Source organism: Ostrinia nubilalis, chromosome 26 (assembly GCF_963855985.1).
Source record: "Ostrinia nubilalis chromosome 26, ilOstNubi1.1, whole genome shotgun sequence".
Classification (NCBI taxonomy): domain Eukaryota; kingdom Metazoa; phylum Arthropoda; class Insecta; order Lepidoptera; family Crambidae; genus Ostrinia; species Ostrinia nubilalis.
The window spans coordinates 2,671,671-2,683,738 of record NC_087113.1 but is presented as its reverse complement, the minus strand read 5'-3'; the positions used below and the strand labels follow the sequence as shown (position 1 = coordinate 2,683,738).

General features: G+C 37.7%; 1 protein-coding gene across 8 annotated transcripts in view; it reads left to right on the top strand.

The window, feature by feature from the left end:
* The window catches only part of LOC135084410 (C2 domain-containing protein 2), a 101,765-nt gene extending 93,697 nt beyond the window's left edge, over positions 1–8,068 (top strand). For 4 of the 8 annotated variants that reach the window (XM_063979191.1, XM_063979195.1, XM_063979194.1 and 1 more), the window contains 4 exons: positions 1,558–1,770; positions 2,787–3,626; positions 6,235–6,337; positions 6,724–8,068. In XM_063979191.1, the coding sequence (XP_063835261.1) occupies positions 1,558–1,770; positions 2,787–2,943 (370 nt within the window). In that variant the 3' untranslated portion in view covers positions 2,944–3,626; positions 6,235–6,337; positions 6,724–8,068. Of the gene's footprint in view, positions 1–1,557; positions 1,771–2,786; positions 3,627–6,234; positions 6,357–6,723 lie in introns of all 8 variants that reach the window. The other 4 variants (XM_063979193.1, XM_063979188.1, XM_063979189.1 and 1 more) reach the window with 4 other exon arrangements.
* The last annotated feature ends 4,000 nt before the right edge of the window (positions 8,069–12,068 follow it).

The window sequence follows — 12,068 nt, the reverse complement described above, 5'->3', positions numbered from 1 at the left end:
CGTGGGTGTTTCGGTTCTATTGATGTTTCATGGATTCCGTGGAGTTAAGTATGCCCGAAAGCAGGTTTCAAGACGCCACCGGGTCCAAAGCGGGTTGTTCATACGACAACCCACTCGACACTCGATGCGCGCTCAAATTCGAAGTATTTCAATGTTTTTTATAATTTATCACTTCACTGCACTTTAGAACACAAAATAACACCAAATTTGTACACTAAAGTCCATTAAATAATAAATTGAAACCATTAAAACAGATCGACCATGCTTCCCGTTCAACTACCCTCCACGGAATCGTAGATTTTTCTATCCTTAGATATCTTTTGACTGATGAATAAACTTGTCATTTTGACATATTCTCCATACTAAAACTGTCAATGTGCCAATTTTATTCTTCAGTTAAAAGTTATCCGACGATTGAAAAATCAGCCCTAAAGTAAATAAATGATAAACCTTACATACCTACTAGACTTAGTTACAAGTGATGACTTTTGCTTCAATTACGTAAATATTTTACAGAGTTTAAAAATATTCACAAAAAATTGATCAAAAATCAACTGGGGGTACTTTTCTTGTCAGAAAAATCTTTTTTTTTAAACTTATTCATTTATTTGGTATTTAAAATTATATTCTCTACTTATTATTTATAAATATATAAATAAATCAATTTTTGCTGTGGCATGGCAAGGCTACATTATACACAAATAATGATATTTATTTATTCTAACTAAATACATAAATAAATATGTAGTTATACTAACTGCTTTTAACTTTAAGTAATGCTGTCTTGCCATAAAGAATAATTACAATACATTTTATAACTTAATATCCTCTGTAATAATAAAAAAAAACTAAAAAGTGAAAATCTTAATTCTTCGATTTATCTTATTTGAAGAAGAATAAAGAGCTTTTATATTATTACGAGGGTATTTAACGAGTGGATATTATATTAGCATAATTAATTGAGCATTTTCTCTCTTTTTTTCATCTACCAACACTCACAACCGCTGGGGGTAAACGCACTGCAATCTGGTAACACTGGTTTTTCTTACTAATGGTTCTACTTTTTAATAAAACTACGCTCGAATGATTCGCTTTATTTTACTTTTCAATCTTTCGCATGTCTGTTTTACAAATTATTTCATGAATTTTGATTTTAATATCATTATTATATTTCTTTTTCAAATGCTTGTCTCTGATTTTGCACTCGCTGTTATTTACAATCCTTTTGTCATTTATTATAATGAATACTTTTGCACTACATTTCCCGCCACAAAAATCATTCTTCAATTTCTCTTTTGATCTACCAAAATTCCATTCCATCTGATTCCATAAACTTCAATCCGAACCACACCTTTCCAAACGACCTCAATCCACCTACCCCTAAATCTCAATCCATTCCACGTAACCCCAACCCATTCCACGTAACCCCAATCCATTCCACGTAACCCCAATCCATTCCACGTAACTCCAATCCATTCCACGTAACCCCAATCCATTCCACGTAACCCCAATCCATTCCACGTAACCCAAACCACGCAACAAAATGTAACCCAAAAGGTCCTCTCTCAGCGAAGTGTCCGGATTCAGTACGGCGTCCGCCCGGACGTTTATCCACGAAGCATCTACCCTGGTGCTGGAGACCATAGAGGCTGGCATCAAGAAGCACTACTTGGTTCCCCTGACTGTGGCGCAGAGGTCCCGGTGGCGACGGAAGGGCGTCAAGCTCCATATCTACAACGAGCACACGTTTATCGCTAAACATCTGAGCGGGTGAGATATTTTTGTTGTGAAATTATTGTAGATGCGAGTTTTTATGTTTTATATGAAATCACAGCGTATTTTGCGCTTAGTAGTGTAGTGTGTAGGTCGAAAGTCGTAATTCCAACTTGGGCTTGAAACTTTTTACAAAGGCTTTTAAAATATGCAAAATTACATTCGGCACATTAGTATGAATGAAACTAAAGAAATATGTTTAACAGAGAATCAAACTCTCTCGCGTAAATTAGAGAAGCAGCAGTAGAGTAAAACAAAATGACATGATGATGGAAGAAAGAAAATGAATGAAGTGGTGGAATTAGGAAACTTACACAAACCTGTATCCAGAGAGTTCCAGCCGTTCAAGTTTAGCTGAATTTGAAAACCAGGGGGCCTAAAATGTCATTAAGTATGACGGATTGTACAGCGCCCCTAGCGGAAACTTTCAAGAACTAAAATTTTCACTTATTTTTTTACCGCGCTTACTAATGAGCGCGTTTGTTGTAAACTCACACTCAGCCCACAGATGGCATTGTGCAAAAGTTGTGTGATTGAAATTTTGTCGTTGAACTTTTCATTCATCATCATCTCAGCCATAGGACATCCAATGCTGAACATAGGCCTCCCCTAATGCTTTCCATGTTGCCCGTTGGTAGCGGCCTGCGTCCAGAACCTTTAGCTACCTTTATCAGGTAGTCGATCCACCTTGTGGGTGGACGTCCCACGCTGCGTTTTCCGGTACGCGGCCTCCACTCCAGAACCATCCATCGGTCGTCAGTTCTGCGTACTATGTGCCCTGCCCATTGCCACTTCAGCTTGCTAATCCATCGGACTATGTCAGCGTCTTTAGTTCGTTTACGGATCTCCTCATTTCTGATTCGATCTCATAAGAAACACCGAGCATAGCCCTCTCTATAGCACGCTGTGCAACTTTGAGCTTCTGTATAAGGCCTATAGTGAGAGGCCACGTTTCCGAGCCATAAGTCATCACCTTTTCATTACGATAACGATTCGAATGTTTCCCATTCCAGCGGCACCGTGTGCGAAGTATGCAGCAAGACAATAGCGCGGCGCCTCGGCAAGCAAGGCTACGAGTGCCGCGACTGCAACCTGCGCTGCCACAAGCACTGCCACGTGCGCGCGCCCGGCACCTGCCCGCACTCCTCCGTGCACAATATGGAGCTGTAAGTGCGGGGAATAGGGTCTATATTCCTGTAGTTAGACAGAAATAGAGTCAACATTTCCAGACACTTCTCAGAGCGAGAGGGTGCAAAGTCGTGTAGCAACGCCCATGGGCAACTTACATTGTTTTTAATCACTTGCCCGTATTCCTCCGTGCACAATATGGAGTTGTAAGTGCGGGGCATAGGGTGTACATTCCTCTAGCTAGACAGAAATAGTCAGTGCACGCACAATATAAGTGCGAGGGATAATGCAAAGTCGTGTAGCAGCGCCCATCAACTTACATAGTCTCTAGTCATGTGCCGTATCGACACTCCTCCATGCACAGTTTGGAGCTGTAAGTGCGAGGGATAGGGTGTAAATTCCTGTAGCTAAAGTACGGTCGCCGAGCACGTAGAATTTCGTCCAATGACCCCAAGCTACTCATCCTTATCACACACTCACTGCGGCCGCCCGTCGCACAGTCGCGACAGCAATTTACGCGCGAGCGATAAGGATGGGTAGCTTGGGTCACTGGTCACTGGATGAAATTCTACGTGCTCGGCGACCGGACTTTAGAGAGGAACAATAGCGCGGCGCCTCGGCAAGCAAGGCTACGAGTGCCGCGACTGCAACCTGCGCTGCCACAAGCACTGCCACGTGCGCGCGCCCGGCACCTGCCCGCACTCCTCCGTGCACAATATGGAGCTGTAAGTGCAAGGAATAGGGTCTATATTCCTGTAGCTAGAGAGACATAGAGTCAAGAATTCCAGACACATCTCGGTGCACAATATAGAGCTGTAAGTGGGAGGGATAGGGTGCAAAGTCGTGTAGCAACGCCCATCGGCAACTTACATTGTTTTTAGTCACTTGCCCGGACTCCTCCATGCACAGTATGGAGCTTTAAGTGCGGGGGATATAGTGCAAAGTCTTTAATAGCAACGCCCACGGGCAACTTACATTGTTTTTAGTCACATGTCCGCACTCCTCCGTGCACAATATGGAGCTGTAAGTGGGGGGATAGGGTGTATATTCCTGTAGCTAGACAGAAATAGAGTCACTTCTCAGTGCACAATATAAGTGCGAGGGATAATGCAAAGTCGTGTAGCTGGGCATATCGACAACTTACATAGTTTCTTTCTAGGCGCGTGCCCGCACTCCTCCGTGCTCAATATGAAGCTGTAAGTGCAAGGGATAGGGTGTACATTCCTGTAGCTAGAGAGACATAGAGTCAAGAATTCCAGACACATCTCAGTGCACTTCATAAGTGCGAAGGATAGGGTGCAAAGTCGTGTAGCAACGCCCATTGGCAACTCGCATAATTTCTAGTTACGTGCCGTACCGACACTCCTCCATGTACAGTTTGGAGCTGTAAGTGGGGGGAATAGGGTGTAAATTCCTGTAGCTAAAGTACGGTCGCCGAGCACGTAGAATTTCGTCCAATGACCCCAAGCTACTCATCCTTATCACACACTCACTGCGGCCGCCCGTCGCACAGTCGCGACAGAAATTTACGCGCGAGCGATAAGGATGGGTAGCTTGGGTCACTGGTCACTGGATGAAATTCTACGTGCTCGGCGACCGGACTTTAGAGAGGAATAATAGCGCGGCGCCTCGGCAAGCAAGGCTACGAGTGCCGCGACTGCAACCTGCGCTGCCACAAGCACTGCCACGTGCGCGCGCCCGGCACGTGCCCGCACTCCTCCGTGCACAATATGGAGCTGTAAGTGCAAGGAATAGGGTACAAAGTCGTGTAGCTAGACAGAAATAGAGTCAACATTTCCAGACACTTCTCAGAGCGAGAGGGTGCAAAGTCGTGTAGCAGCGCCCATCGGCAACTTACATTGTTTTTAATCACTTGCCCGCATTCCTCCGTGCACAATATGGAGCTGTAAGTGCAAGGAATAGGATGCAAAGTCGTATAGCAACGCCCATCGGCAACTTACATTGTTTCCAAGTACTGTCTACACTTCTCTGTGCACAATATGGAGCTGTAAGTGGGGGGATAGAGTCTAAATTCTTGTAGCTAGAAAGAAAATAAATAGACTCAAATAGTTCCAACGGAAACTTTCGCCCGTACCTATTCACAAACGATGCTTGCTTAAGTAAAGCAGCAAATCGAACGCACTACGTTAGATAGAGCTATGTGATTGGTTCGTGTGTCACTCTTTTCGGCTACGCGCACTGTGAGACCTCATAGTAATATTTTTCGGTATTCTCAGTGCACAATGTGGAGCTGTAAGCACTTAGGGTGTATATTCCTGTAGCAGCGCAGAGAACACCTGAGATAGTGATTGATAATTAATTACATAAACTCTAATTTCTTACATCATGTGCAATTTCCCATCAACTATTGTATACTTATTGTTTTATGTACATTTGTACTACACTTTGGCTACACTATAAGCACATTACAACAACATGCTAGCCTTTAGACTTAAAATACAATAACACACAACAAGAGGCCAGGAAATCAGTAAAGGTGATACATAACTATGTGCTTGCATTCATTCATTTCTTACTACCACATTATTATCATGTAGTTTCTGCATCAATTAAACAATATGCCATCTTGTTCAAGCTAATTATTATCATTTATGGGAATGATCTGCCTTTTTCTAAAAAAAATAAAGCACTTAGTATAAAAAACATAAAAATAATACATATCTGGTGAAAAAAATCACAAATGAAGTAAAAATGATGGCACAAAGTATAAAAATATAAATGAAAAGATAAGAAAAAGGCAGAAAATATATGGAAGTTTATGAGAATGTTATAGAAAATGTGCTTATGATTATGTGGTAATTAATAAATTTAAAGAAAATTACTCAATGTCTCTTAAACTTCTTCTGAAATTATTTTTATGCTGCTATAGCTTATAAATAACTTTATTTTTAATGCTGCCAAAGGTCACATTCCCATAGCTTTGGAAATGGAAGGTACTTACATAGTTTAAATTAGCTTTTTGAGCTTTGCCATCATATCTTTTTATATATTTTATTTTCTACGTACTTATCTATAATTTTACAACTATCTAAATTTATTCATCACAAATGCTTTGATATTTTTATTTTAGTAGTGCGTACTTAGTTATTATCTTATTTTGCCACATATTATGTAGTAACAGGATTATGTAGGTACTTAAAAATATATGAAATTAAAGTTAGGATTATACTTATTTTTATATTTCATCCATTCATCAGCTTTTGCAATTATTCACTAAGATTTTAAGTCGATGAAAAGAGTTTCAGTGATTTTGTTTAAACTTTTTTTAGATATTTCGACATGATATTTATTTAAATATTGTTATTCTTCTAGATCCATGCTCCCTGTGCTAAATGAGTAATCGAGATAAGCAAGAAGACTGCAAGAAAAATATATTTAAAAAACACAAAAAAATACACGAGCAATTTCCATTCAGGTTCTTTGAAAATGTTAAAGTTTGTAGTCGCCATTCTGTTTTAGCTTCGTGTGGCATGATTTTATTATAAATTCTACTTCAGATTTTTTTTATTATTACTAACAGCACATTTTATTTATTTTACCTTAATAGTTTTTCTTTTTGCATATGTTTCCACTGTTTTATTTATTTAAATGCATGAATTTGGTGTCGTAGCACAATTTATTTAACAATCTTCAGAACTGAAGCATTTTGATTGCGTTTATTGGTTTAGATAGTTTATTTTAGGCAAACCACAATACTGTGCGCCTAAAAAGGTTTTTTTGCATAGTCAAGTGTAATATTTGGTATTGTAGATTGATTTTTTTATTATTTTAAGATTATTAATATTTTTTTCTTTTTCGCAGGACATACATTTCGTCACCATACACCGACAAGAATATACGGATGTTGTGATTCATGAAGCGCTTAAACTGCACAAAACATCACCAATATACCATCTACTTAAATTATAACAAAATATATACCACAAATCTCTCTAAGTACAACACTTATGTACGCTATTATATACATAGGCTTTTTTACAAATATATTTATAATAAAAAATATAATTCTAGTTTTAAGAGAAACAAACGTAGAGGTTCTGAAGCGTCGCTGAAAATATAAAATACTTTTGAAATTTTCCGCTTTCTGTCACTGATATATTGGCATATAGAGTTAGTTTAGGTATCGCTAGAACCCACCATCAAAACCATTATCTCTAATGCAAATAATTATTAGATATTTATATTGGTCATCACCACACATTGCCTATGACGCCAGCTTAATCAAAAGAGAATTTCAACAAAATCTCTACCTCATTTCCTCAAAGTTACGACAATATATAACTTTATTCAAAGTTACCAGAATATACTATCGTTTTTGTTGTTTTTATGTTGTTATAAAATTTTTAAAATGAATATTGTATAACTCGAATAACTATTTATTTTAGTGACCTAAGTGCTTTTGCACGAAATGTGATCTGTTATTTTGGGTTATTCCAATAAACCCATGGAAAAGGGGGTTTCTGGAATTTTTCTTTGGAACTTTTTGGACAAAAAGTTTAGCAGAGGTTTATTGGAATAGCTGTTATTTTTAATGTGCAATAAAATACTTGCGCTTAGAGCTTCAAACCTACATTTTAAATTAGTCTTAAATAATTTTGGCCATAGTACAGTGACCACCAAGTTTGAACCAGTACTCGTAGATTTCTTATTTGTAAGTGTGAAATTGAGTTTCGAGTGACTGATTTTGTAATGTGCTACAAATTTTTCAATTATTTTTATTTTATAATTGGCACCTACCTATATTGGTATATCACCCTGTTCTCTCAAAAAGATTCTATGTACTTAAACTTTTTTACTATCGCTTACCTAATTCAAAAAAGGCATACTTAAAAAATACATAAATTCTTGAAAAGCCTCGCTAATCGACAAAATGGTCGAATATAACGAATAAATAAGTCAAAAATGGCCTAAAAAGTGTGTTCTTAGTTGTATACATGAAATATTTGTAGCATTTTAAATATGATAATTGTATTCATAATAATTATTACATGACACGTCTATTTGTACTCTTTTGGTGAGATGTTAACGTATAATGTTATGTGGTTCAGTATAATACAAATAATACAACAATTTATTTATAAATGTTGCGCAATGTGTTTACCGTCTGTAATTTTATTTTCCTCTTTTTAATAAAATGCCTTTTTTACATTATACGTTTTATTTACCCGTACAACAGTGTAGGTATCAAAGAATTTCGTATAATATAAAATGGTATAGACAATCTATGGAGAAAGTTAGGTAGGTATTATACCAAAAATCCATTTCTTCTTTATTATTATCAGTCTGAATTTGTTTTAAATCTGTTAAAAGAAGACCAAAAACTTAATTTATACGACACTTCACAAATAAGACAATTAAAAATTATGCAAACCATTAAAAAACTAGATAGGTGGTGGTGCCTACTGTGGCTACTGTTACGAAGCACTTCTAGAAATAAAACATAGTGTTTCTCTTATCATTTTATTGACTGGAGCGTATGTACATACAACAGGAAGCTAACCAGAGGCGGCGTAAGGCGTAGGCGACGTGGGCCACCGCCTACGGCCTCGCGGTACAAGGGGCCTCGCGCATCAAAAATTTTGAAAAAATGTATACAAGGTGGAGATGACAATATCACAATACGAACATTGACTATTAAATATAAATTGTTGATAGCTAAACAATGTACACTCGCGAGCAAAAGTATGGAATCACTTACATGAAGTTGTTTCCACGCGATCTTGTGTACTAACGAATTTGTTAGTAACAAAAACAGTGGCACCATTGTAAAGATTAAACTTTTAACTTTAAATTTTTACCAAATTCATTTAAATCACACCAGTATTTAAAGAGATATCCCGCCTGATGTGAAGAAGTAAGGAAAAAGACATGTATCAACTGTTTGATACGTCGCGAGTTGCGGCCTATTTACCCCCTATAAAAGCACGTGTTTTCGGATTTTTGCTTTTACACGTTGATCCATACACATCTCCGCTTCTTGTGACACTTTACCTGGGATTCTACACCTTCAGAAGCAGCACAAATCGTTGCAATATTGCAAGAAGGGTTCAGCCAGCGGGCTGTCGCACGTCTGCTCCACCTAAGCCAGTCCTGGATTTCGAAAGTTTTAAGACGCTTTCGGGAGACTGGTGGCTTTTATCTCGAGACCAAGTTTTGAACAGCGCCGGTGCACATCGCAGAGAGATGACCGTTTTTTCATGTCAACCTCTCTATGAAATCGTCATTTGACTGGTATCGACGTCCAGCAAGAGCTCAGAAATGTTCGTAGGATAGCTGTTAGCGAGTGGACAGTTTGTCTAAGATATAAGCAATAGCATTTGACTCCAAAAAGGCCTGCCACAGGCTTGAAACTGACGGCAGGTCACCGATAAGCACGCTTTCAATTTGCTCGTACACATCTCGATGGGAAGTCGAGCAAGCCACCCCCATAAGCCACTGTTTCAGCGAACCAGCACTGCACAAATCGCTCCCCAGGCCGCCTATAGACCCGACCTTTTCGACTACTGCACTGCAAACACAGTCTGCATTCATCAGAGAACAAAACTCGCCTCCATTACTCGCCTTCCCATCAAAATAAGTGCGAGCTAATTGAAGGCGTGCTTGTCGGTGACCTGTCGTCAGTTTCGAGCCTGTGGCAGGCCTTTTTGGAGTCAAATTCTATTGCTTATATCTTAGACGAATTGTCCACTCGCTAACAGCTATCCTACGAACATTTCTGAGCTCTTGCTGGACGTCGATACCAGTCAAATGACAATTTCATAGAGAGGTTGACATGAAAAAACGGTCATCTCTCTGCGATGTGCACCGGCGCTGTTCAGAACTTGGTCTCGAGATAAAGCCACCAGTCTCCCGAAAGCGTCTTAAAACTTTCGAAACCCAGGACTGGCTTATGTGGAGCAGACGTGCGACAGCCCGCTGGCTGAACCCTTCCTGCAATAGTGCAACGATTTCGGCTGCTTCTGAAGGTGTAGAATCCCAGGTAAAGTGTCACAAGAAACGGAGATGTGTATGGATCAACGTGTAAAAGCAAAAATCCGAAAACACGTGCTTTTATAGGGGGTAAATAGGCCGCAACTCGCGACGTATCAAACAGTTGATACATGTCTTTTTCCTTACTTCTTCACATCAGGCGGGATATCTCTTTAAATACTGGTGTGATTTAAATGAATTTGGTACCAATTTAAAGTTAAAAGTTTAATCTTTACAATGGTGCCACTGTTTTTGTTACTAACAAATTCGTTAGTACACAAGATCGCGTGGAAACAACTTCATATAAGTGATTCCATACTTTTGCTCGCGAGTGTAGTTAAAAATAAAAATATATTTTTTTCCAAACAAATTCAGCCATAATCAGACACAAAATTAAGCAACAACACGGTTTTAAGTGACGAACATTATTCTTTGGCGCAATATTCCTTTAAAAATAATCACTGAATCAAGAAATCAGAAACTGTCAATGTATAGACCTTTGACCCTTTTTTTTAATTATTTCATAAAATCCGTCTTCAGGTCGCCACAGAACAAGGCCTCGCGAAATCTGTCTTGCCCACATCAAATTTAGGTCTTGCCCCGCCTCTGAAGCTAACATCTCACAGCATCATTGCAATCTCAATACCATTACTTTAGATTCTTGTACACAACACGACCCTTATTTTGAAGACCTTCCATTTGCAAATTCGCCATCTGGCGGTATATGTTTGAATTCTAAACATGCGTGTTATGTACAAAAGTAATTTAAAATCACACGTTAATATCTGTTTAAAAATTTGCATTTTGTATGGAGTTGGGAAAATTTTTTGGGGATATTTAGGCAAAGTTTTTTGATTCATAGTTAAAATAACAAATTGTTAAATTTTGTTACTAATGGTTAAATATTAACAAAATGTTAACTAATAGTTAAAAAATGTACTAAAAGTCAAGCTAACCATTGTTCGAAAAACATTTTTTTCTGATATTTAACCACTTGTCATTTGACATCTGTCAAATTTGACTATTGGTTATTTTAACTACGAATCAAAAAACCGGGCCTTAGTATATTTGCAACTTTTTCAAAAATGACAAATTACTTTTTTTTCTTTCATTTTTTGATAGTACGTTTTTTTAAGAGAGGGGTTTACGGGAGGAGGCAAATTTGACGTTATTTTAGGAAAAATATTCACGTACGCGATTCTAGGACTTTACGTTCGGCGGTCGCTGCCGCGGCACGTTCGATCTTTTTGTAATCCAGCTAGTTTTTGAAAATAACTTTAAATCGCTCGTATCTCGAAAACGGTGCGTCCTAGCGCAAAAATAACGTCAAATTTGCCTCCCCCCGTAGACCACCCTCCTATAAAAATGTGTACTATTAAATGAGAGAAAAAAAAAGTCATTTTGAGCATTTTTCAAAAAGTAAAAAATTTTCTTGGCTATAGTAATAGGGGTAACACAGTAATAGTTACAGTTGACAGATATTTACGTACAATTGTTTTTATTAACGATAATTACGTTTTAGTGACATATTCTGTAACATAAAATACAGAATATCAAGAAAATTAATGGGACATATAAAATAACAACCAGCAAGCCAAATCGTAATAATGAATACAGGGTGTTTCAAAATATAGAGAACATAGTCTTTGGTGACGCTTCTCTTGTTTCTTTCTACCAATCCATCCAAATAGGATGTCACTGCTGAAAAATGTAAAAAACATCCACAGAGATGTCAATTATAGCTTCGAGCCGTTATTGGATTTAACCATAGAGATATAGAGAGATTCCAACTAATGCGCTTTCATTAAATTAATATTAAAATGCAGTCTAGGAAACAATATTCGAATTAATAAGTAGTGAATAGATATAGGAATAAAAATTGTCAGGTTATCATACCAGCTTTGCATTCATTTCCTTCAAAACCCAGTCCTACTCAATTTTAGATTAGTTTACCTTGTAGGATTGTGTAAAATATTGCATGATAATTCGTTATTTTAAAATATTTATCTACATTTAATTTTCACTCAAAAGAACAAGTCTAAAATAATAAGTTATCATTTTAAAAAAATCCAATTAATAAATAAAAGGATAGTTTTTTAAATATTCTAAAATAACAAATCACCATTTGAGGTTAAAAACACGGCAGTGGATGTTTGAAACGAAAAAAAAAAACAAAA